Raw genomic sequence first — 27,678 nt, forward strand, 5'->3', positions numbered from 1 at the left:
TTGGTTATAGTTTGGGTCGGGATGGATGGCCAAAGGCTACCCGGAGGCTGTCGGCGGTGGGCAAGTGGCCAGGCAGCCTGACACCGACAGGGGGGGTGGGGGTGGCCTTCGGCCCCTGGCCCCGATGCCAATTATAACCTAGGGAGACGGTGAACCCAGAGAGAGGTCACAACCAATTATGATCGGATAACGGTCACGATCTGACCGCAATTACAAATGATTCATCTCCTAGTTCACTTTTTTATGGACCAAAGGATTTGACCTCGACTATATGGAGGACTGGATCTACACCTTCTTTGGAGTGACAGAGGAGACCCATGAGTATTTATTCTTTCTATGCTTGCAAATAAATGATCTCCAAAGCAGGATCGAATGGTGGCTATAGATGCCTTAGGAGATGACCAAATGCTTCGTGTCTTTGAGAGGCACTTCAGAGGTACTAGCAGGTTGATGTAGGCTTGACACCTCGACATATCCTTGATGATATATCATCTATAATAAGTAAGGAATTGAGGTATGTTTGATGATGTATCTTCTGATGTACAATTAGTATTTAGGAAAAATACAGACACATATATCATAACTTGGATGTCTACTTCTTTTTTATATATATACCAAACTTCTTTTTATATATATATATATATATATATATATATAAATAAAAAAGAAGTAGATATCCAAGTTATGATATATGTGTCTGTATTTTTCCTAAATACTAAACACATATATCAAATACACAAGCAATATTTAACTTAAATCCTTTATTCAAATATTAAACCCAAGGTTGTAAAGAACCACATTACATCTTGGTGTTCTTGGTTTGTGTATTGTTCTTTTTTTTCATTACCACTGTGTTTTAGTTGTGTTAACTTTATTAAGTAATTAACAAGAATTCTTAAGGTGTAAATTAAAGACATTCAATATTCATCCCCTCAAGCTTGATCGCATAGGTCCTAATAATTACTACATTGAATTTCATTAACGTTAACGTATCATTTGTACTTGTAGAGACTTATTGCCTTATTTATAGGTGTGGTTTATGACTAATCGAGAAATTCAAACTTGGATAAAACTACATGGTAAGGAAAACAAATTTTACATCATTACATGGAAAACCTCTTTTAATGATAAGGGTAGAAACTAGAAGATTTTTTTTATTAATCATCAAGACAAAGAGTATATGATTGTTTATCTCAATTCAGTCACAACAATGATCAGACTGTGTATACCTCAATCTACACGATCATTATTTTCAATGTCAACATAAGATGTGCCAAAATAATCTCCATCGTAATGCTATCTCGGTGTCATCTTAGGTCACTTTCTTCATTATTTGTGAACGGCACCCTGGTGCCTAATGTCCAGTGTGCCGGGAATGAATCGGAATCGACATGCCCAGTGTCCGGCTGGGACTGCTACTGGTCTGGTCTATTTTACTGCATATTATCACTCGAGCATTGGTTTTGTTGGGTTCGGGTGTTGGGGGACGATCGTATCTGAATCGGAGATTTGACTCCGATCTCGTTGAGCCTAAAGCCTCCTAAAGCCTAAAGACATGGCCGTCGTTTGAATCTTCCAAAATGCTGGAAAGCTTCTTCGCAGCGAGGTCAAGTCAGTGCAGCGTTACTGAATCCGTTCCTCCCATCATCCTTCTTTCCGGCCCTCGCTCCTGGTTTCCCTCTTCCTCCTCATTTTATTCTTCTTTCGCTGATTCAGTTCTTTGATTCTTTCACTGAAAATGAATCAGTGGGAAGACTTCTATTTTGTTTCAATTCGCTATCAACCGCGCCCGGGAGAGTCGTGGTAATGTGGTTTTCATCTGCAACAAGAGGCGGCTGGAGTACAAGCCACCCTTTTTGTCTCAGGCATTCAGTTTGGATTGTGAAGTCTATTTCGTTTTGAGTTTGGATGTTTTTTTTTCCTTTTATCTTCTTTATATCCTTTTTCCCCCTGTGCTGATCCCTTTATTTTTCCTGAAATCTTTATTTCTCCTTTTCCAGGACGGTGATCCATCTGCTGATGTCCTTGAAAGAATAGAAATGAAGTAAGATATGCTTACCTCACTTGCTTCCTCTTTGCATTGCATGCCTACCTGTTTAGTATAATGGAACCGGTATCTAGAGTTATTGAGTTTGATCTTATGCCTTGTTTTTCTAGAATCCTCAAATTTTGCTACCTGCAATTAGCCTCAGTTTCTTCCTCTTTTCATATAAATAAATTGCAGATTGTTATTAATTTTTTCTGCTGTTTCGAGGAAACTGATTGAACTCCTCAAATGTATTCAAGAGGTGTGAGTACACCAGAGATCTTTAAGGAGCTTACTCGAAGCTTTGAATTTTATTCTGTGGGGAGCAGTATAATAACCCAAAGTGTGGATGTCTTGATCATATTCAAGCAGGGGTGTGATGAATGACTATCAAAATTTATGGGAAGGTTTATTGAAGCTTCAAAACATAGATAACTTATGTCCAACCGCTTGATGATACCTTTAAAATGTCATTTAAGCCACCAAAAATTTTCACATTAATAATATAAAAATCATCCAAAAAACTTTAGTATGACAATAAATATACTACTGTAAATGATGAGATGCAAAGATATCAAACTGAAGTCGGGAAGGATTGACGAGTGCAAGAGCATTTGACCATATTATTATGTAAAATGCCAAGGGACTTTGGAAGGTGGCCAAAGTGATGAGAATCGGAAACCAAGGTGACCAAGAGAATTTGATTGAGTGTCCCGCATTACGGTGTGTTCACATAAATTAAAGATCAAAATTTATTGCTTGAACCTCAACAAGTTTTATTTGTAATGCACAAGATAGAGAAGACAAAGGATTGCAAATACCATCAGGAATATGGACATAAAATTGATGATGCTTCACTTTAAGTGTTAGATTGATTGTCTGATCAGAATAGGCTACTTGAGAAAGTTTGTGGGCAGAAAAGGGAGCAAACATAGTAAGAGCAGGGAAGACCCACAATCCAGCTCAAAAACAAATAGACTTGATAAGATGGCCAACTACTGATGCGGAGAGTAACAAGAAGTCCAAGTCATATATTTGGAACAAGCTTTGTGTTTTATTCTACATATAGAGTTTGCGTATAGTTGGGATTTAGCCTTTTACAATGGAATAGACATGAGGAATAAACTTGGATTATCAAAATACTCTTGTTGTTTGACCCTAGATTGCTGACTGTTTAGTAAAGAGGGCTGTGGTAGACAGTGGCAGCTAAAAAGAGATATTATGTATTAAAAAGAGATATTCTTGAGGTGATCTGGATGATAGAGTACTACTAGGTTCATAAGGAATATACATATAACATTAGGAACTGTTGATCTATTTATGATCTCAGGATGGAGCTCTGTGTTTGAGCTGTGGAAGTGAGATTTTAGTATTAGACTTGCCTTTAGCTTATATAATGTAATTATAGGATGGTTCACTCTCAACATGCTGAGTGCTATTTTGTAAACTTCACTTGGTAATGAAGTTCTCAACTTAAAAGGAGGTGGGGGTCATGAGGAATTATCCAGAATCATGAAGGTATTTAAGAATGGACTAAAAATTAGCAGAGAGGAGTCATCTCATAAACTATGGAGTTAAAAGAAGAATATGAAGAAGGAAAGTTGGAAACCCTATAAGAAGGTTTGTGAATGAAGTTTAAGTGTTTTGAGTTTAGTTTGAGAGTAGAGGTTTATTATATTGGAAAATTGAATTCATGATCTAGCTAGCCAATATGGTGATTGTCAAGAAACCTAATGGTAGATGGAAGATGTGTGAATTTTACTAATTTACACAAAGCCCATATGAAGGATTGTTTTTCATTGCTATGGATGAACTAGATGGTAGTCAACAATGTGATGTATGAGATGCTAAGCATTTTCCTTCTGAAATTATAATCATTGTTTTTGTGAATTAAAAGAAGAGTATGAAGAAGGAAAGTTGGAAACCCTATAAGAAGGTTTGCAAATGAATTTAAATGTTTTGAGTTTAGTTTGAGAGTAGAGGTTTATTATATTGGAAAATTGAATTCATGATCTAGTTAGCCAATATGGTGATTGTCAAGAAACCTAATGGTAATTTTACTAATTTACACAAAGCCCATATGAAGGATTGTTTTTCATTGCTATGGATAAACTAGATGGTAGTCAACAATGTGATGTATGAGATGCTAAGCATTTTCCTTCTGAAATTATAATCATTGTTTTTTTGTTGTAAAAATATACCTCTTTCAATAAAAATTTCACTCTTATACTTTGTAGCATGACCAGGAGCATTCTTTCATGTATAAGAAGATACTCTTCCTAGTGATAATTTGCCAAAAAGTAATATCCTTAACGAACATGAAATAGACATATGTCATATGGCTATATAGTAAATATGCATTTTATTCTTTTCTAAAGGTAACTAAATTAGATTTTAAAGTGTAAGCAAGTACATCTTGAATAAGGAAAATGCTATAAGTATTATTTTGAAAAAGAAAGTACAAGAAATTGTGCGTAAGGGAAATGCTGAAAGGAATGTAGATGTTGAAAATCATTATTTAATGAAAATTTCCAACATGTTTAGGTATTCATGACTAACTCTTAACTTGGCTTAAACCAGGCTTAAACCAAAAAACACTTCAATTACCTAGCTTTTTTTGCAAAATTGAAGGCCAAAGATACACAAATTAAGCACAAAATTTCCAAGTGATTAAGATGCATGAACAAGATACATTTGTTGTAAGTATATAGTTAGCTTTCAATCTTTATATCACTAGTGTTGGTGCTGGGAGCTGAACATTGAATCTATAGTTTTGATGTATGACTAAGGTTAAAGTTAGGTTTGTTGAGATCTAACAAGTTGGTGTCCAGTGTGTATGAACATGTTACTTGACAAATGATGAAGTCCTGGATGGAGTGACTAAGTCTTAGTAGATCTAGGCTGAAACGACCCTAACTTCCACTTTACTTAAATTATTTTAAGAAAAAAAATATGGTTGAGAAATACTATATATATATAAAAGCTAATTTACTATCATTTTTAAAATAAATCTCAACTGCAATAAAAATATGAATTTACCATCCATTTAACATCAGTCTAACCCATATTATCCAAAATTATTTAAAACCAACTAGTAAATAAAAATCCAACATTTAACTTAAAAATTATTTAATTCTCTCATGAAACCTCTCATAAAATCATAATCATAGTTTTATGCGGAAATGCTAGGTCTTCGGGAGTGTACTGCCCAGTCTGATCCAATCAAGAGTCAGAGCCTCTTGCCTCAATCTCATCCTCACCTGCAACCATTCAAACATAGGAGTCTAATGACTCAGCACGTTCAAACCATAATGACTAATATATAAATATACATTCACATGCATTTAAAGGTACTTCTAAGAAAAATGCATTTAACTTTAAAATCATTTGCATTTACATTCACATAGATCTTTAAAATACTTTAAGCATCATATAACTTTTTCCTCATTATAAATCATAAACATTTTAGGTATGGTTTGTCAATTGAAAGTGACTCCCTTATCCTCTGTTCAATTGATCAATCTATAATAATAAAAAAACACCATGGTACCATGCGGCGGAGTTCAACGAACCCTTATTCATTGCATCCCTTTTGCCCAAATATGGAAATCCAATACTGTGCTCCCTTTGGGGTATTTTCCTTGTAAACGGACTCCCTTTGCATTTTTTCTCGTGGTATTCCCATCAATCATTTATAAGTTCACCGTCCGCGTTTTTGATGGATTCCTCACACATCCTCTTTGTCACAGTCAAATCACATTCCTCAAAAATATTTTTTCCTTTCTTTTCCTTTTCTTTTAAAAATAAATGGCCTTTTTCTCATTTTCATGAAATAAGCATGCATCCAAATATTTCATGCATTTAACAGAAGCCTTGAGACTTATAAAACTTTTCATATAATTGTTCAAACATTTATTATGGTTACTCGGGACAATGCCAGACCTTTTATTTTTCCCTTAAACATAACTTTCCCATTTTACCCTTTATCATACCCATAAAATCCTAAACTCTATCCTTTTGACTTTTTACCATAAACTTCGACTCGAGCCCTTCCTAAACCATTCCATATACATTTTTTTTACTTCTAAAAATTCCTCAAACATGTTGTTGAGCCTCTCGACTCGTTCAACATGACTTAACTTCCCATGCAAACACTAGGCCCATTTTTGACCCAAATCGACTCAAACCTTAAAAACTTCCTTCCCAACTCGAACCATGACTCGACTAGACCCTTACAAGCATCCTAGGACCCTCCTGGACCACAATAAACTAGCAACTAGCCTGCACACCGTCTATGCTCAGTCCTAGCCCTTTTTTCCCCTCAAATCGTGCACCCTAAGTGGAGAACAAGCCCATAGCCGAGCCCTCCATGGTTCCCTCGACTCCAGACCAGTTAGCACTTCTCCTAGGATTCGTCTGGACCCTGACATGGCCCACAACCACTACTGCATGCCATGTACGACCCCTCCCCTTCCTTCCCTTAACCTCTGACCTCATGGCTCAAAAACCCTAGCCATGGGTTCGGCCACTTTCCTCTCTGTCTAGACCCATCTAGCATACATGAAACACTTCTAGGACCACTAGACATCATCCCCTTACTCCTTAATGGCAGCCCTTGTCCCTAGCAATCCACAACAAATCTCAAATTTTGATAAAAACATCAAAACTTTGTAAAAATACATCAAATGCTTATAAAACTTTAACACAATCATTTTGCATGCATAATCACATAAAACATACATAATATGGATTGAATGGTGCAAAAGAAAGGTTTAAAAAAACATGCATTTGCATTTAAAATGCTCGAATTTTGAATACCAGCAAGAGGAGTCGAAGTGCACGACCGGGGGATGACTTAGCTTCACTTTTCCTACTATGAAAATCACGTTTTTCTCACTATTATTTGCTACTATATTCCACGGTTGCAACCCCTTTAGGAACCCTAGGTTTGATGGTGAGATTTTTGAAAATAATACCTAAGGAGACTAGGGGTATTTAAACTTAGGGTTAATTAAGCTCACTAACCTTAGTTAATTAGGCCTAATTAAAGTCAAATACAACTGGCATAAAATGTTAATAATATTAAAGTTTTCAAAATTATTTGACTAGTCTACCAAAAGTCGCTTAATTTGTCGAAGTGCACGACCGGGGGATGACTTAGCTTCACTTTTCCTACTATGAAAATCACGTTTTTCTCACTATTATTTGCTGCTATATTCCACGGTTGCAACCCCTCTAGGAACCCTAGGTTTGATGGTGAGATTTTTGAAAATAATACCTAAGGAGACTAGGGGTATTTAAACTTAGGGTTAATTAAGCTCACTAACCTTAGTTAATTAGGCCTAATTAAAGTCAAATACAACTGGCATAAAATGTTAATAATATTAAAGTTTTCAAAATTATTTGACTAGTCTACCAAAAGTCGCTTAATTTGTCGAAAATTAGTTCTTAAAATAAAATAAACATCGACTTGTAATTAAATAGAAAACCTATAATTTTTTTAGAAAATTTCATACTTAAATAAACATATTTTCGAGCCATTAAAATAAATATTTATTTAAATCATTTATTTAAATTATTTTAGCACATTTAAATTCTTCATGCATGTGATTTACGTGGTCTTTGGGGGTGTTACAATTCTACCCCCCTTAAAATGAATTTCGTCCTCAAAATTCACTTAGTCTTGATACTTGAAAAGCTTAGACTCACATATTCACTTCATACTTAATCTAATTGACTAAAATTTTACACTCTATCACGCTTTCATTAGGTACATATCTCCTAGTTTCTTAAGCAAATTTCATCATATTTCATATTAAAATTCCCATCAGGATTCTATGTCAGAAGATATCTTCCATCAGTCTACTAGTGTTGATTGTCGATTTGTGGAGATTATCACTTTCCCCATTATGGGTTCATCTAAGGTAATTCTTCATGATGGTATTCTCAATAGCAAGCTCTTCACTTCTAGGTTTTTAGGTATCAATTGCAGTGCATCAACATTTTCTCAGATTGCAAGTCTCTCAAAATATATTCAATCTGTGTCATTGTTTCATATAGGTAATTCTACTGCTTGCACAAAGCGATTACTAGATGAACACAGATTCTAAATTTCAGAGACTCTAAGCATGTCTGGTATTCTCTATGTGCAAACCAACAACATCTCATCCTATTCATGTCACTCTAGCAGAAAGGCCACTTTGATGAGTAAGGTTGTTAGTCGGAAAACTCCTACATCTTTATCACCTTTTTTTTCTCTATAGCCTATAGACAATTTTTTCAATTTACTATCTGTGATTACCATTTGTAATTATTTAAACACCAACCTCAGCAACATTAAGGACCTTAGTCTTATGTCTAGGGATGAACTTGTTACTGCTAGTCCTAGGAACTGCTACTTTCCGGGCAACATCACTAGTTCTGAATCTAACTTCTTTTGATTTTGACCGCAACATTACTTTTTCAAGGTACTCCACAAGTACACTACTTCACATCCTTTTAATAGATATATCTCATATCCTTATCCCTCACTTGTCCATTTTTTCTTCATTTCTTCTTTAGCTTCATATTCTATCCCTAAGATAATTTTTAGACACTCTATTTAATCCAAGATAACAATAGGCTATGACTGATAAGATGACATCTTTTCAATCTAATGGTACTTGAGCACCAGTTCCTCTTTGGCAAATACATAGTTGGTTGTGAGTGGGTATTCAATTTCAAGCCTCCCAATACATTGTCTATGATGACTAAGATTACTTCGGTTTACGCTTTTCTTATATTGTCAACTATATCCTAGTGGTTATTACGTTAACTAGACATTAAAAATATTTTCCCTCCCACTGATCTATATGAGGATTATATATCCAACAAATATCTCAGTTTGTTACTCAGGAAAGATAGCTTTCATGTGTAATCTAAAGAAATGACTCCTTAGGGCACAATAAACTCAGCTTTGTTCTTTAGTTTCGGATGCTTAAAAGTATATCAAAAAAAAAATCTCAATATTTTATTATACTTATAACGCTGGGGCACATGTCCTTTTTATTGCCGATTTGGATGGTATCATCATTTCTAGTGATGATTCTCCAAGAATCATAGCACCAAAAGTATACCTTCACCATCAACTTCAAAGATCTTGGCAACCTACCACACTTTCATAACAAAATGATTGTTCAATTAGGGGGAAAGATCTATGTTTCTCAATGTCTTAATGGAAGTATATACTTGACTTGCTCAAGCAGGATGGTATGCGAAGAGCAAAGCTAGTTGATATTCCCATAGATTCAAATGTTATATACTGATATCAGGATAAAAAGAGTTATTATCAGATTTAAAGAAATATAAGAGAATAGTTAGATGCTAAACAACCTCACCTTCACTAGGCTTAACATTTTATTTATTGTATCTCTGATTGGTGAATTTTAGAAGCTTCGTATCATGATCATATAGAAGCATCCTCAAGAATTCTATGGCATTTCAAAAATGCTCTAAGAAGGATTTTTTAGACCATGATGATAGCCATTTACAAACTATAGGTATATCAATGTAGATTGGGCAAACTCTTCATAGTTTACATCAATATTGTGCTCTTCTTGGGGATAACTTAATATTTGAAGAGCAACAATAAAATTGTTTTGGCTAGGTTAAGTATAAAAGCATAGTACAAAGCTATTACTCTTGTTACATCTAAGCTTATCTTGTTCAATAACAAATTCAATATGTAAAGCTCTTAGTATTTCTTTGCTTTTGCAAATTGTCGGCTAACCTTTGGAATTTGCAAATTGTCGGCTAACCTTTGGAATTTCATCTTCGTTTATCCCCTATACCTAATTCCATTAAAACAACTAAGGATCAATGGCATGTAGCCCTATTGTAGCAACCACATTAATGGAATGATAAACTCTAGGCTTGAGGGAATCGGTCAAAACATTGCACCCGACTAATGTAATATAACTTGTTACTTCCTCTCTCTCTCTCTCTCTCCTACTTATTGATCCAAGAAAACCGACCCTTAATGGTTTAAAATAAACATTTAAGAACTATTATACATTGAATGATATAATAACTAACATTGTATTTTAAGTAAAATTTTAATGAACTTAGTGACTATTTATAAAAAAAACTATTTTTAACTTATGACATGGTATAACTAAAATTATAATTTAAGGGAATTTTTGTCTCTCTTAATGTTAGTAGCTCTAATGATTTTATTATTCAGTAATAATCAAATATTTTTTTTTTATATTTTCTTATATATGACTATTTTAAGAAAAAATCACTTTGGTAAAAAAAAAAAAAAATCATAGCCAACATTAATGAAAGTTTAAATAAGTCAATATAACATAACTTAACTTTCAAAAAAACTCAAAAATAACAACAAAATATTTAACCTTTTAACTTAATGCTCATAAAAGTAAACTTACAGACTTGTAGCTTCACTCCTTGAACTTCTCAGAACCGGCAGTAAGCACAATCCTTACAAGATCCTTGCTCTGATACCAACTGAAACGACCTTAACTTCTACTTTACTTAAATTATTTTAAGAAAAAAAATATGACTGAGAAATACTCTCTCCCTATATATATAATATAATATTTAAAAGCTAATTTACTATTATTTTTAAAATAAATCTCAATGGCAATAAAATTCTGAATTTACCAACCATCTAACATCAGTCTAACCCATATTAAAAGGGCAACCCGGTGCACGAAGCTCCCGCCACGCGGGGTCCCGGGGAAGGATCCATTGTACATAGTCTTACCCTATTTTTTGCAAGAGGCTGTTTCCAAGATTCGAACCCATGACCTTTTGGTCACATGGCAACAACTTTACCGTTACGCCAAGACTCCCCTTCCAGTCTAACCCATATTATCCAAAATTATATAAAACCAACCAGCAAATAAAAAATCTAACATTTAACTTAAAAAGCATTTAATTCTCTCATGAAACCTCTCTTAAAACCATAAATCATAGTTTTATGCGGAAATGCCAGGTCTTCGGGAGTGTACTGCCCAACCTGGTCCAATCAAGAGTCAAAACCTCCTACCTCAATCTCATCCTCACCTGGAACCATTCAAACCTAGTGAGTCTTGGATTGGGGTTGCTTCTCCATTCCTAGGAAGGGTTCTCCCCCTTGGGGGAACCCTACGACTTCCATCTTCTCAGATCCGAATGATCCGTCCACCTCTAGAGCGAGGATTACATGCAAGAAGACTAGCAACACATTGATAAGCTTTCTCCTCTCTTTATCTCATTTATTGAGTTGTAGATTGTTTAATTTATTATCTCTTGTTTGAGTCCTTTGCAATAGAGTAGATCTCCAGATCTGGGATGCATGAAGTAGTTGTAATGTGATGCGATGTATGAACTATGTATTTGGACATTTTCTTATTCAATGAAGTGTTTATGCCATGTTCTATATGTGTTGTATCTTGTATGTTTTTGACAAAATGTGTGTGAGGTCAATTCATATAGATGTAGAGGTTTGTTCACCATGAGAGGAGATACTCTAGTTTGTTTAACTGGGACCTTGTGACAGAGGGTATCCCTTATTTTCTAGGGCATCGTCCTTGAAACGGAGGGTAATTCCCTACAAGGGAAGCTAATTGGAGTTTAGAGGGTTTCTCCCAAATTAATGTTAGGAAGTAATTTGGGTAATCTAGCGATTGTATAATCGGGGAACCTTTGGGTATCCTTTTAGCCAGACTTTCTAGGGTACCTCTTCTACTTAATTGCATTAATCTACCGTAGAAAGTAAATCAGTTAACTCTAGTGATTGTATAATCGGAGGGCCCTCAGGTAACTTTTTAGTCAGACTTTCTAGAGTTACTTCTTTACTTAATAGCGTTAGAACTTGGGTAAACTCTGCGGTGCGACCTGTGCAGGGTTGTGCCGGACTTTAGTTAGAATTTCTACTCGAGTGTAAGTATGAAGTTAAGTAGATGAACAATGCACATTCATGAGCCAACCTTCTATTGTCTAGATAACTCATGAAAAATTAATTAGTGTCCCTACGATTGATATTTTATTACTTGATGACAATTGTGCACTTGTGGATTGTACACATCAGCGCACTTATGGCAGTGGCCTCAATCTACCACTAGAAGTTTAAATTTTTGTGTTGGTGAAGTTTATGATAATCAACAAGCTTCTTAGAAGTGCTATGTTGAGATGGTCTAGACCGACCTAAAGAGGGCCTATATAATTGGTAAGTCTGAAATGACGAGGTAAAATATGGCCACATGGTTTGTCATACCTAAGTTGTCGGCTCTCAAAATCAAACATTCAACCTGTCTATTCTAGTGTTTTCCTGGTTAAAGAGTATTGCCTCCTGTTTGTTAGATAGTCATAAATTACATAAAAGAGACACTTGAAACTCTGAAGCATTTTCAAAAACAAATTTCTAGTCATGGTTTGCACTTTTGAACTTCAGGAAGGGATGCGGACCTTGCATGACATGGATTTGGAGTTGCTATTTCTGATTATCATGAGTGAACTCATTGCCTGATCAGATGACCTGAGTGGAAGATACTGATTTCTTTGGACCACAAACCACTGAGGACCATATACCTTCAATGTTATTGCATCTTCAATCTCTTTTAGAATGGCTTTGTTTTAATGAATGTATATGAATTGAATTGTCAAAATAATTTTGGAGTTTAATTACCGCCTATTTGCAGGTTTTAGCATTGGGCATTGCAGTGGCTTATCCAAACAAAACAATCAGATGCATCTAACTTTTAAATGAGTTGGGGCCTCAACATTATTCTGTTTGCAGGTACATTGAAGACTATAATGGAATGATGAAGTATTTTGCAGCTTTTCACCTGCACAAGACCTTTCCTGCTGCAATTGTCATTGATGATTTTGAAGATCATTTTATTGATAGGTATTTCTTTCACTTATTTGTTGATTTATAGTCAAATATGAAACAAATCAAAGTCATGGTGTAGCTACCTATAAATTTCTGGTTACCCTCTTTTATGAACATTGATTACCCCATGCAATGCGCCAATTAGAAAGAAGCTTCCGTCCAGCAATGACTTCTTGATCCATAACTGTAGTACACAATTAACTAGTAGTCTAAATAGAATATTTGCAATTTCACAGCAACAACTTGTGATTACATTAAGTTCCTAAAATGTGTATTAATATATCTATCTCTATGCCATTTCTTTCCTTGCATATGAGTATAATTTTGGGAATAATAATATATACACATATGAATGTTACATCTTGTTTCTGGTAGTAATGGACCAAACTTCCAACCACCCCTATTTATTACCTGTTTGTGCATTGTAACCTACTATGTCTAATTCATTTCTAGGACCTGTAAACAAAGATATGGCAATGCAAGGGGTCGGGATCTAGCCATGGCCCGATGTCTTGCTTTATGCCGAGATGCAATACTACATGCAAAGTAAGAAACCCTTTGAGCTCAATATTTGTATTTTATTTAATTTCCAATTGATTACTAGTACTGTGAAACTCAATTTTTTTCAAACATTTTATATGCATCTTTAGCCAAAAACTGGAAGACCAAGCTTCGTGTAAACTTCTATTGGCTGATACGCACCAAGGAGACAACCCAAGGCTGCTATTTATCTATAAGAGATGGGTACATTGCATCTTGACAATTCATGGTGAGTTTTTATAAATTTGTTAATTTAAATAATTAATTCAATCACTTTCTTATCATGCTAGATGTTTTGTTATTGTTCTCCGATTTTACTTGCACATTCTCAAAAAGACACCGATTTTGTGCTCCCTATTTTATGGTACACATCATTAAAAAAAAAGTCATATCCAATTTAGTCATAAAAAAAATCTTCATTCATTATTTTTTTTACTTGCACTTAATTTGCTTATCATCCATCATGTTTACTTGCATTATCAATATTTCAAAAATGTGAGGCATCAACCAAATCATACTCATGTGAATCACGAACATAATGGCTATTATTGTTCAGATACTGTTCAATTTAGGAATGACATATATACAAGATCACAATCACATCATCCCATATCTAAAGAAAAATCTAATTATTTCAACGAACCATGTGTTAGGCTAACACATGCCCCTATATTTGATGGGACTAGGAGCCTTAATGTATTTCTTGATTGGTTACACTATATTGAAATTATTTTGACCAATATAATTTTTCCTCTATTGAACAAGTATGATTTGCCAAATTCACCCTCATGGGACTTGCTAAAACTTATTGGCGATGTGTCCAAAGTGGACAAGACCCTATTATACACTAGCATGAAATGAAAAAACAACTAATGGAAAGATATCTCCCACCAAACTTTAATAGACAATCTTCCTAAAGTCAATTTTCAAAATCATCATATGAAGAGTTGTGGTCAGATAAATCTTCTAATAGCTCAATCTCAATAAAATATATTTCTAATGACCATCTAGAAGAACCCTCTCATGACACTTTAAGCAAGTCTCTTAATAATGTAACTTTAGAAAAATCTCTTGTTGACTTGACCTCTGTAGAGACTAATTGACTTGATAATAATCATGACTTAGATTCTCAAATTATGACTCATTAATGTCATCAAAATAAAGTAAATGAGAAAACTAAAGAGAACAACCATCATGATATAGTAATGTAAGATAACAATTTAAAAATTTACAAATCACTTGACATAAATTCGTTCATATTTACTTCATTTGGTGATATTGTGAGAAAGATTATTATAATGCTTGTTTATTTAACTTTCCAACTTAGTTAAACACAAGTTCAATTTTAAAATTGGAGGATAAGCTAATTTACTAGGAGAAGTTTGAACATTAGTCTCCGTATGTTGATTTTGTTATAGGCTTTGCGGAATCATCCTCATCTTTTATCACCTTCACATTACATAATTTCGACAAAGACATGAATATCATTCTTGTCATATAATAAACTTAGATGTTTCCTACTCGTTGGAAAGGACGACCAAAAGAAGATATCTCAAAGTTAAAATGTAAAAATAAAAACAAAGTGCATTTATTTTTTTCTCATTGGAAGGGACATCCAAAGAATTACTAGAAGTTCAAGCATTTGTCTCTATATGTTAACTTTTTTACAAATTTATGGAAGTATCCTCATCTTTATGACCTTCACATTATATAATTTCAACAAAGACATGGATATTATTCTTATCGTACAACAAACTCAGATGTTTTCTTACTCATTGGAAAGGACGACCAAAAGAAGATATCTCAAAGTTAAAATATAGGGTTACCGAAGCAATTATTCCCTATGCTCGAAAAAGACGATCCAAGAAGAAAAAGTCAACAACTTGTAGGAGTCGAGTTTTTCTCAGTGAAGGAGAATAATGCAAACAAGGAACTATATTGGCATAAAAAATGTAATAATTGAAGAGATAAACCAACAATTATTCAGTTCGACAAAAGAGGCTCTCTGCTTCATTTCTATTACACCTTTCTATTTGACCAAGGAAACACATTGACATAAAAAAGGAAATGACCAAAGAAATAAATTAGCATTGTTTGACTGAGCTAAAAAGCTGTCTTGGTTTCAAACTACACCTTCCTATTGGACGGAGTCAAGTTCTCTTCAATTGAGGAGAATAATGCAGTCAAAAATTATTTTTTTTTAAAAGTTGTTTAAGTCGTTAATTTTTAAGTTAGCTTGAACTTTTAAAAAGTTGTTTAGTTTTTTTAGAAAAGTCTATTAGGGTTTTATTAGAAAAGTTAGGGTTTTATGTTATTTTATAAAGAATAAGTCGTGTCCTCAAACTATAAAAGGGGTTAGGATCCTATGTATTCATCATGTTAAGAGTCAATACAATTTGCAATTTCCTTTTCTCTAGGTGAGAATTGACAACTCTCCTCTGGGAGAGGATTGTATCCTTGTTCGCTTCGTTGTACTACATCAAAAGGTATTAGAGCTTTCCTTTGGGTGAGAATTGTATCTTTGTCCTTTTATTGTGCTGGATCAATTGGTATCAGAGCTTTCCTTTACATGAGGATCGTATCTCTATCCTTCCATTGTGCTACATCAAGACACTTCCAAATAAAGAATCTTGGTGGTGGAATAAGGTAAGAAAAGGCCAAGAAAACAATGAGTGGAGCTAGAATGAAGTTTTCAAATGCTTGTATTGACAATATAATACAAAAATGGAAAGGAACATTTTATAAAATAGTTAAAATGAGAGAAAGAAAAACAAGAGGTCTTACCAAAATAAGATGCATTAAAGATGAATCCAATAAGGTAGCAATGATAGATGATGAAATAATGGAGCTACGAAAGTGATATTTTTATTAACTTTTTAATGAACGTTTAGGTGATCAATTTAACTTAGGAAATTTAAGTAGATTAGGGAAAATTTTGATTGAAGAATTTACATTAAATGGCATGCAAAATCAGTTGAATTAGATGATGTTCCAATAGAGGTATGAAAATGCCTATGGAAGTAGGGTATTGAATAACTTACGAAGTTCATAAGCTAATGAATTATACCATGAAATTTAGAAAAAAATTAAGGGAAAACCAAGGTGATCAAGAATTAGTTTCAATTAATATATGAAAGGTCAACAATATAAATTATACATTTTCTTAGAAAATTGATTGAAAATATCACGAAAAGAAAGACTTGCACATGATTCATCGACCTAGAAATAGCTTAGATAAAGTTTTGAGAAAAATTATGTGGAGATCTTTAGAAAAGAACGGTGTTAGCGTAAAGTATATTTAAACAATTAAGAATATGTATGAGAATCTAATGACAACAGTAAAGACTATAAAAAGATTAACAACAGTGTTTTTTTATAAAGTCAAGGTTATGTGAAGGATCATTTTTTATAATAATCATAAATGAACTCATTGGACACATCCAAGACACGTGACAATGGCGCATGCTGTTTGCAAATGACATTGTTTTGATGATGAGACACGTGAGAGTAGATGTTGAGGTTGAATTTTAGCTGAAAATACTTTTTAGGCTTACGAGATAGAATTTAGAATATATAAAATTTAAGTTTATTTATGGTAGACGTAACAAGACAGTTGTTAAGATAAGAGATAATAAATTACCTATAATTGTGTAACTCAGAGTTTTAAGTATATAAGAATTTAGGATCAATGGAGGGGTTGATAGAGATGTTTTATATAGGATTCCAGCAAGATGGTTAAAATGGAGACAGACTTGAGGTGTTCTTTGTGATTGTAAAGTACATATAAAGTTTAAAGGGAAGTTTTACAAAACGATGGTTAGATCTAATATGTTAGTTGGAGCTAAATGTCGAGCTATGAATTGAACACACGAGTAGAAGATGAGAGTTGCAAATATGAGAATGTTAAGGTGCATGTACCGATATGAGGATGGAAAGAGAGAAAGTCAACATTGGTTAAGATAGTATGGATATGTATTTAAGCGACAAATAAATGCCCTAGTTGGGCGATGTTGAACCACAAATATGCATATTAATCGAGGAAGAAAGAGGCCAAAAAGACTTGGTTAGGAAGTATAAAATTCATTTAAATATAAACAAGGATATACTAGAGGATCAAATCTAATGGCGTAAGAGGATCCATATAGCCGACTTTAGTTGGTGGGATAAAAATTTGGTTGTTGTTTTCAATATTTTAGAATGGGTTATATTCTGTGGCATTTACTCATTTAGAGTTGAGGATTAAGAAAAACTTATAAACATTAAGAATGACTAGAGTATTATACTCAATATATGAAAATTTTTGTTAAGTTTATCAAGTTTATCTGTACTTTCAAAATGTCTCTCGCTCGATTATTTTACACCTTCAACTACACACTTTGTTGAGAAATTTTATAGAATATGCAAATTTTTAGCTACAATAAAATGAGGTCACATGTTTGTCATATTATGATTCCATTAAGATACTTAATGGGGTTAGTGGATGGAGGTAAAACGGCGAGTGTTAAAACATTTGGGGAGGGTATATTGATGATTTCAAAACACTGGAGGGCTTTTGAAAAAGTAGGAAAATTGTAAAGGTATAATGAAGTTTCCTACAATATAGATTTTATGTTAGTTATATGTACTATATAATTTGATGATCAAAATTTAGATATTTTGCATTAGGTCAATGGAAAAAAAACATTGATGGTGCAGCATCTCTATTTTAGTACAGTTGTGGATCAAAGTTTTTTTCTCCTTTAGATTGGTTACTGAAATGGCATAAAAAATGTGCACAAGTTGATCTACTACCGTGGATGGGGCTAAGTTCTTTAGAAGTGAAAGTTCAATTGCTTTTAACAAAAATTTAGATCAAATCATGGCACACATGACAAGACACTTACCAAATTAAGTGGCATACTTATGCATAATTAATAAAGTACAGCTCCAGTGATTTGGTCTGCATTTCAATTGAGTACATTCATGCCCCAGGAGCTATGTTGCCAACTATTATCTGTGAAAACACTGCATTTTTTGTATCACAAAACATATAACAAGCAAGTAGGGAAGCATTCTCTCATGCCTTAGCCAATGTTAATCCATGGAATAACAATCTTTGCTTGGTGTCTCTGAGTCAAAGTAATGTCAAAGAAAAACATGCCTCAATTGACAAAAATCATCCGTGAGTTTCTAGTGCAACCAACTTGATAGACATTCTGAATCAAGGAAGGTGGGTAAACATACAAAATAAACTTAAAAGTGGTAGCATGATGTATAAAAATAAGGTTAAAAGCATTCAATCATGAATAATGATTATAAATATTAATGATGGATAGAAATTATCAATAATGCAACATAAAAATGACTTAGAAACTTTGTAAAATTGCAAAAAACATTCAATCATGTCTATGCCCCTGTTAACAGCAACAAAATCCACCTCTAGTCACTAAAACTATGCAGCAACTAACTCAAAATTCCACATCTAAAGATGACTGCATTTTTATTAGTATAATATCAACTATTGTTGCAAAATGTGATTACGCTCACCCAGGTGCCCCTCATAGTCCGTCCCTAGGTTATATGAAGGGAGGTAAATCATGGAGTTAGCTTATAACCGACCGCCAAGTTGGCTAGGGGGTGGGAGGGTTTTTTTTCCCTAGGGCATGCATCTGTTGGGAATTGATCTCTTGTCCTATTGTTGTTGATTAGTTGATTCCGCTAGCCTCGGATTTTATTTACAACTGTTATCCCATCATCATAGCCTTCAGGCATCTATTTGTTGATAATCTTATGACTTCATCAATTAATTAGCTTTATCAATCAACTGGATATTGCATGTCAGTTGACTCATCCATGATATGTCACTATTTCATTTGGATCTAGACCTGTGTTCATCAGCTCACTAGTTGCTCATCATCAGTTGACTTAATTGTGACACGTCGTTTGTTTTGCTTTGATTTGGACCTGCTTATCTCTTGACTAGTTCATCAAACAATCGGACCAGATAAAATTGAGTCTGAATCCTTTATGCCACGATCTTGTCTCTCTCATTAAGTGAACACATCATCTGTTGACAAATAATACACCATTAGTCGACCACGCTTGAGTTTATTGCAACTACATTATCTGTTGACCGAATCTTTTGTTGACTAGACTATCAGTCAATTGTTCATTAGCAACTGATTGCACCATTAATTGATTGCTTTACCCATATCAGTCACCTATTTTACCCCAAATCTCACTAAACCACATCTTCATGGTTTTAGGTTCATCTAACGAATGACATTGATTGTAATCACACGAGGGTTGAATCCATGTCATACCAAGAGACTTCATGTCTCCAAAACTTTCTCATGTGCCTAATATGATCTTGACTAACTATGACTTCCAATGTCTATAGGTCAATTATTTGAGACTTTCTCCATTGCCTAACACCACTAGGACTTCCACTTGTCTAGTTTCAGGTGAAACTTGACCCGTCATAACTTCCACTTTCCTAGAGTCCTTTGGACTTCAACCTTGCCTAGAGTTCATTCCTCTAGGACTTCAACACATGCCAAGTATCCAGTCATACTTGAACTTCCACTTTCAATACCGATTGACTTCCTCCAGTGGCACGTGTCTAGTCTACTTGACTTACCTAAACTTCCTATCAATCAATTGTCAGATCCACTTGGACTTTTTCCTTTGCCAACGTCTGTTGGACTCTCCATGTATCTGCCAACACCAGTTAGTCTTTGACCGAAGACAAATGTCTAGTTAATCTTAACTCATTTAGATCTCTACTTGATTCCTCATCTTCAATCATTGAACATATTATTCAAACATATTGCTTAAACATCAAAATTCTTTGCCATGTCAACTTTGACTAAGGGCCGATTGTACTAATAATTTCTTCTATTTTGATGTTTGCTAATATATTTAACTTAAGCTTATCCATTAGTCCAACTTCTCACATTCTAAGAAAAAACCTAAATGAAGATTTTCTAATTTAAACTCTTTATTTTCCCCCTTGAGAATACATCAAAAAGATTCACCCATAACCTTCTGAATCCAAGTCCAATATCTATGCCTTGGGCATGTTATCCAAAGCTCAACCTTGAGCTTATCACTTAATCAAGGTGGGTACCTCCCTTTATTCCAATTTTATTTTCTCAACTCCTTTCCCTAATTTAGGGAAGCCCCTCTCCCTCCTAAGGAAATGCATTTTCTGAGTATCTCTCCCTTTGAGATCGTACCAACAATTATTTTGAAAAACTGCCAACTTATCTAAATGCAACAAATGAAATATCTTGAATACTTTAAACAATTGTTATAGAAGAAGACTGTTTACAAATTCTTTGAAAAATGCAGTAACAATAAAAGTATTTTTTTTTAAAAAAACCTTGTAAAGACTCAAAATTGGATTTTAAAATATCATGATGAAATGCCTTTTTAAGTGACAAAAGGATGTGTAGTGGAAATGTGGTTTTAAAAGACTTAATAGTGAAATTCATGCCCATGCTTTAGGAGATATGAAAGCAATAAATAAAAAATTGACATTGGTATTTTATGTGGTTCAAAACTCTTATTTTTAATCCACAGTATATGGATTCATAAGGTGAGTCGCCCCTTGAAAACTACTATACTTTTCCCTTTTCGAAAATCTTCCTAAGGTAGAGAAACATTTTTACAAAGCTAGTTACAATAGAAGAATAAGTAAAAAGGGAAAAAGTAAATGGAAAAACCTAAGAATAGTAAAAGTAACAACAACAACCATCAATCTTTATCCCACTAGGTGGGATCGACTATATGGATCTTTCTACGCCATTGAGTTCTATCCCATGCTATTTCATCATTTATATTTAAATAAATTTTATCTTGTTTTATTGTTACTAACCAAGTCTTTTTTTTATCTTCTTCATTTGATGTGCATATTTGTTATAGTTTTGCGTCGCCTAATTAATGCATTTAATTATCGTCTAAATACATGTTTATACCATCTTAAAAGTATCTCTCAAAGTTTTTTCTCAATATGTGCAATATCAACTTTCTCTTTAATATTTTTATTTCTTATTTTGTCCATCCTTGTATGTCCGCATATCCATCTTAACTCCCTCATTTCTACAACTCTTATCTTTTGCTCATGTACTCGAGTCATAGCCTAATATTCAGTTCCATATAATATAGTAGGTCAGATCGTCATTTTATAAAACTTATTTAAGTCATAGAGGTATTCTATGATCATAAACAACACCCGACACTCTCCATTTCAACCCTCCTGCATCTCTCTCATTCTCTCCATCATTCTTAAAAAATAATCATAAATACTTAAAACTCACGGTTACAGATAACTCGTCATCTCGTATCTTAACAATTGGTCTTATTACGTCTAATATTACTAAATTTATTTCACATATTCTATCTTTACTCTACGTTTAAAACCTTTCATTTCTAGCACTTCTCGTCAAGATTTGAGTTTAACATTTACTCTTTCACATGTTTCATCTACCAAAACAATATTATCTGCAAACAATATGCACTATAATATCATATCTGGGATGTATCCAGTGAGTTCGTCCATAATTAGTATGGACTTAGAGTTGATTTTTGATGCAACCCTATCCTTTTAGGAAACACTTCGGTTAATCCGCTTAGTGTCTTCTCTTTTGTCATTATATCCTCATATATCTTTTCTAGAATTCTCCATATAATTTTCTTTATCAGTTTTTTCTAAGTCGGCAAATACTAGGTGTAAGTTGCTTGAGAAGATGTATAACTTCTAGTGTCGACCTTCCAAGCATAAATCCAAATTGATTTTTTATCATCATGGTCTCCTTAGTCATTTTTTTGAAATCTTTTTTAAAGTTTTATGATATGACTTATTAATTTAATACCTCTATAGTTAGTGTAATTTTGTACGTCTTCTTTGTTCTTATATAAGATAACTAGAGTACTTACCCTATTAGGTATTTTTTTCGTTTTTATAAAATTATTTAATACCTTACTTCCCTAGGCATTTTTATATTTATATTGGAATATCATTTGGTCTAACTACTTTTCCATTGTGCATCCCATTTAAAATTTGTTCTATTTCTGAAGTTTGAATTATAATAAAAATTTAAATTTCTATACTCATTTGACCTACTTAAATTTTTTAAGTTGATCACTTGAACTTTCGTTAAAAAATTGATGAAGATATCTTTTCCATCTTCCATCACTCTTTTATTTTCTCATCGTTTAATAATACTTTATTGCATTCATCTTTAATACATTTTATTTAAGTAAGATCTTTTGTCTTTCTCTCTCTCGCTTTAGTTATTTTATAAATGTCTTTTTCTTCTTTTGTATCTAATTTTCGATATAAGTCTTCAAAAATTTCATTCTTGGTTTCATTCACTATTTTCTTGCCTTTCTTGGCTACTGAATACTTTTTTAAGTTTTCCTTATTCTTACAAGTGTTTTCTTGGCTATTCACTTTCTCTTGTATTTTCTCATTTCACCACTAAGATTCTTTACTTGATGGTGAACGCCTCTTTTACTCACCGAGGACCTCTTAGCTACTATTTCTAACATTGATACCATCTTATCCTATGTCGTATTCGAGTTGCCGTGTATTTATCCTAATAATAGTAAAAGCAAAGGTGAAAAATTGCAAAATAAGAAATACTCAATGAAGAACTTGTGTCGCAAAATCTTGCTATACATGGAGAGCACTTGTTGCTATTTCTTGAATGTAGTAGAATGTTTTTGGAATGCTTTATTCGAGCGGCCTTTGCTTACTATTTATGGAATCAGATCAATCAGCATTAATCAACTAGTTAGTGTTAATTAGTTGAGTGATCCACTCTTCTCGGATCTTATTTGCAACTAGACTTGTGTGATTGTTACTGCTTCTAGTCGATTGTTACTTGGCTGTCAGTCAACTATTCTGACATCAGCCGACTTAATTTGACTCTTAGCTGACTTTGCTAAATCAATCTTTCACACATCCTCTGTTCCACCTGATTACGACTATTCATCTGTTGACAAGTTTGTTAGTCTACTGAACCAGATAAAATTGTAACCGAATTAGTTGGATCATGATCGCGATGTGTTGACTGTATCCTTTGTCAACTTTGTCATTCACTGAGTCTGTCATGAGTGAACTATTCCTTAGATCACGAGTGACCCAAATCTAAATACAACTGATTTCTTAGATCATGACTGTCATCTATCTTGTGTTATTGGTCAAATGTGCCTTTGTTAGTGGTTGATTGGATCAAATCATATCCTGTTTAACGTTTATTTTATTTGAACTGAGTTTTACTTTTAGTCGATTGGACTTGGAACATAATCCCATCTATTGTAAGTCTTGGTTAACCATAAAAATCAGTTGTTTGTTCACTATCTGCAGTTGATTGATCCGTTGAGTGTGACCTTGAAACACATCTTCGCTTAAGTAAGAAAGCTACTAGAAGAATTACCTTCTTGACTTCTTCGTCCTTGACCTACTAGGCTTCATCATCTGCCAAGTTCTTCACCGTATGTTTTTGAGATAAGATGAATTGTCAGATAAAGTGATGGTTGAGCTAAAACTACATTATGATGGCTATTGTCCGGTCAGCAACAATTTTACTCCGGCCTGTATCATAAAAGTTTTCTAGGTTAATCAATATTTGATGCCATCCTACTAGATTTTTCACTTTTGTTCTGGTGTGTTTTTATTCAAAGAAACTTCAATTTTGTTGAAAACGTGTTGACGGAGACTTTTATCTCATAAAGCAATTATTTTCGTCTTTTAAACAGGTGATGTTAATGGTTTCTTCATTTTGAAGAATAGCAACGTTTCAAGCAACGCCCTGGAAACAAGAAGGGCCAAATACTCCATTGCACTCCAATCTCTCTTGCTGGAAGCGATACTTGAAAGTCCTGCTAAAAGTGACGAGCAAAGCCTGCCAGGTTTTATTTATTATCTACAGCAAGTACAATTACAATTACAATTACATTCTAGTTAAGCTGGCTAAACCTCAAATTACATATGCCAATCTGAGTGTCTGAAGTCTATCTGCAGTTGTGCGTTAGTGTTCACCGTTGGCCCTCATTTTCCAAAAATCCAAGGCTGCCACCTGGCAATGCAACACCAAAGACATGCTCCTCAAATTACCATGGAAGGCTCTTTTGTTCCTTTCTCGTCTTGTTCAAAATTTTGGCGAGGATGTTCCATGCCAATCGAGCTCGTCTAACTAATTCTTTAGCTTTTTCGTTTTCTTTGAGCAGTGAGTTGCGAAGCCAATGTAGCACTTTCAGTGATGTTGATTAGAAACTCTGAGAAACCCTTGGCCTGCAAATTTGCATCGGTAAGCTAGACATCCTCTATGGAATACCCGAATCCAATGTCCTTGGAATGTGGAATATTTTGGATGAATCAGAACGCCATTTAATACTTTTCACCGTGATTAAGATCTGCAATTGAGACATTTTAACTGGGGCAAAGAATTATAATCCCAGTGCCATAACTGAGCCATCTACCAAACCATGGTCGCATTCCTCAGCCGTCGCCAGGAATACAATATTCTGTGCCCCAGTAGACACAAATCTCTTACCAAAATTAAAGCACACCGCACAAATTACTTGAGTTTGGAGTCGCGCTAAAGCAGCGCAATTTAACAATGACTTTCTGAACATGAAGGTTAATCATCCACTGCGTACAATAGACATTACACATTGGTTATGAATTTTTAAATTGGTCAGGCTTGTTGGAGTGTATACTGAAAGCCTAAGCTTTGTAAACATTCATTATGAATAAAAAATCATATTTGGTCTAATTGTCTACATTTGTTTGTAGTTGTTCATTTAATTTATATTGTAGATAACATAGTATGTGGTGTCACATACAGAAGATGATGTTATCAGTACCTTATAAATTATAAACAGTAGCTCACGACTAAAATGGAAAGGAACAAACCATTAGAAGGTCGTAGTGTAATTAGGTATTAGTTTATCTTGACTATATAATTACACTAGTACACTCAGAGTGTATTGAGTAGGACCATTAGAGGTCGTTTCTTTTATACTAACTTTATAAAGGAACAAAGACCTCAGTTATTATGGAAGTGTGTGCTCTTAATCCTAATATAATAACAAGCACATATGTTTGATATTTATTTCTTTAATTTATCAATGGGTGAGATTTAGTTCGATGAATCAATAAACTCGATAAGTTGGGAAATGGTATCACTTATAGTGTGTGTTGTTGATTATAGAAGGAAACTGTGTCCTAGAGATACTAGGTTGATAATGTCCTCAAGAGGAGCTCATAAAGATTGTCATGTTAAACCCTGCAGTGGACTTAGTTCGACGTGATAATAAGGTTGAGTGGTACTACTCTTGGACTTAGATATTAATTAAATGAGTTGTCGGTAACTCACTTAATTAGTGGACATTCGATATCTTAAAACAGGGAGACTAACACACTCATAATAAGAAGGAGCCCAAAATGTAATTTGGGATTGGTGCGGTAGTTCAATGATAGTTCTCTAGTGGAATGAATTATCATTGATAAAATTAAGTTGTGTGTTGGCGAACACGGGATGTTTAATTTTATCGGGAGACCAAACCAATTCCTCCTCTCGGTCCCTATCGTAGCCTCTTATTTGTAGAGTTCTATACCCACCTATACCCACCTTCTATACCCACCTGAACCAAGCTAGGGCCGGCCTAGGTATATTATTGGGTGGTCGGCCCTAGCTTGAACCCAAGTTAGTAGGGCCGGAAAATAAATTAAAAAGAAATTTAATTTTAATTTTTATTATTATGTGGAAGATATAATTTAAAGAGAATTAAAATTAAAATATCTCTCTTAAAGATACAAAAGATTAAAGAAAGAGATTAGATCTCTTTCCTTATTTGTAGATTGGAGAGATGTTTTATTTTCTCTTTAAAAATTATTCACATGTTGATAAAATTAAAATTATAGAAATTTCCTTTTATCAACCATGAAGAGATTTTAAAGAGAAATTTTATTTTTTAAAATTTCCGGAAACAAATTAGGAAGTTTTAATTGTTGATTAAAACTTGTCCAATTTGTTCTCCAATGATGTGGCCGGCCATTGAAGTTTGATTTGGAAAATTTATTTTATTTTTCTAAATTAAATCATGTCAAGGAAATTGAAGAAATTTTATTATAATTAAATTTCCTAATTTGCCTAGGCCAAGGAATATAAAAGAAGGGGTGAGGGTGCCTTCAAGAGATACAACATCTATTATTTCTCTCCCTCTTTTGTTCCTTGGTGTGGCCGGCCAACCTCTCCCTCTCTTTCTCTTGTGGTGGCCGAATCTCCCTCTTCCATTGGAGCTCTTGTGGTGGCCGGATACTACTTGGAGAAGAAGAAGAAGAAGGAGAGAAAGCTAGCATCTCTTGGAGCTTGGTTAGTATTTTGGTTTTCCTCCTTGGTGAAGTTTTTCCTTTGTGGCCGAACCTTGCTTGGAGGAGAAGAAGGTGGTTGGTGTTTTCTCATCTTGGTAGATCGTTGCCCACACAACGTCCGAGGTTAGAAGAGGAATACGGTAGAAGATCAAGAGGTCTTTCTAGAAGGTATAACTAGTAGTTTTTCCTTTTCCGCATCATGCTAGTTATTTATGGAAATAATACCAAATACAAGAGGCTTACGTTCTAGTATTTCGAATATGTTTTTCGATGTTGTGTTCTTTTGTTTCTTTCTTTTCCTTGTGATTTGATTGTTTTCTTTGGTTAACCTAAAGTTATTTTAGGAAATTAAATATTAGCTTTCTATTAAAGGTTTTGTCTAGTCGGTGGTGGTTGCTCCCATATCCAAGAAGGCCATGTGCCTCGCCATGTCAGTACTGGGAACCTTTTATGGAAATTAATATTTAATGGAATTAATAACTTAAGGAGACTTGGGTCGAACGTGTTAAGTTCCGCAGGAGATCCAAGTCAAAACCTAAAAGAACAAATAGATTAAGTTTTGGATCAAACGTGTTAAGTTCCGCAGGCGATCCAAAATTTAATTTAAAAGAACACATGGTAGCTAGGAAAATGTTCAGATCTTTGTACAAATTTTTGTACAGTGGAACCTATAGGTTTTCCGAGTAGCAACCAACAAGGCTGACTCCTAAGAAATTACCCTGATAGTTATGTTTCTTGCTACAAAATTACAACTAGATATCCATAAGAAATGATGACCGGTTATGGCCGGTTCCAAGTCTAGATAAAGGAGGAGGGTTATGTTAGGTTGTCAGACAATGTTAAAATTATGACAAATATTAAATAAATTGA

General features: G+C 34.0%; 1 protein-coding gene across 4 annotated transcripts in view; it reads left to right on the top strand.

Annotated features, from left to right (window-relative positions):
* Positions 1-1,273: 1,273 nt before the first annotated feature.
* Positions 1,274-27,678, top strand: part of LOC121985318 — a 40,755-nt gene continuing 14,350 nt past the window's right edge. The window contains exons 1-8 of one of the 4 annotated variants that reach the window (XR_006113116.1): positions 1,281-1,672; positions 1,748-1,865; positions 2,001-2,044; positions 12,807-12,917; positions 13,356-13,448; positions 13,553-13,671; positions 24,189-24,341; positions 24,454-24,739. Coding sequence is in view for 3 of the 4 variants with exons in the window: in XM_042538687.1 (XP_042394621.1) it covers positions 1,581-1,672; positions 1,748-1,865; positions 2,001-2,044; positions 12,807-12,917; positions 13,356-13,448; positions 13,553-13,671; positions 24,189-24,341; positions 24,454-24,464 (741 nt within the window). In the remaining variant the exon portion in view is untranslated. Of the gene's footprint in view, positions 1,673-1,747; positions 1,882-2,000; positions 2,045-12,806; positions 12,918-13,355; positions 13,449-13,552; positions 13,672-24,188; positions 24,342-24,453; positions 24,899-27,678 lie in introns of those variants that run through there. The other 3 variants (XM_042538687.1, XM_042538688.1, XM_042538686.1) reach the window with 3 other exon arrangements.

This window comes from Zingiber officinale, chromosome 5B, assembly GCF_018446385.1.
Source record: "Zingiber officinale cultivar Zhangliang chromosome 5B, Zo_v1.1, whole genome shotgun sequence".
Taxonomy (NCBI): domain Eukaryota; kingdom Viridiplantae; phylum Streptophyta; class Magnoliopsida; order Zingiberales; family Zingiberaceae; genus Zingiber; species Zingiber officinale.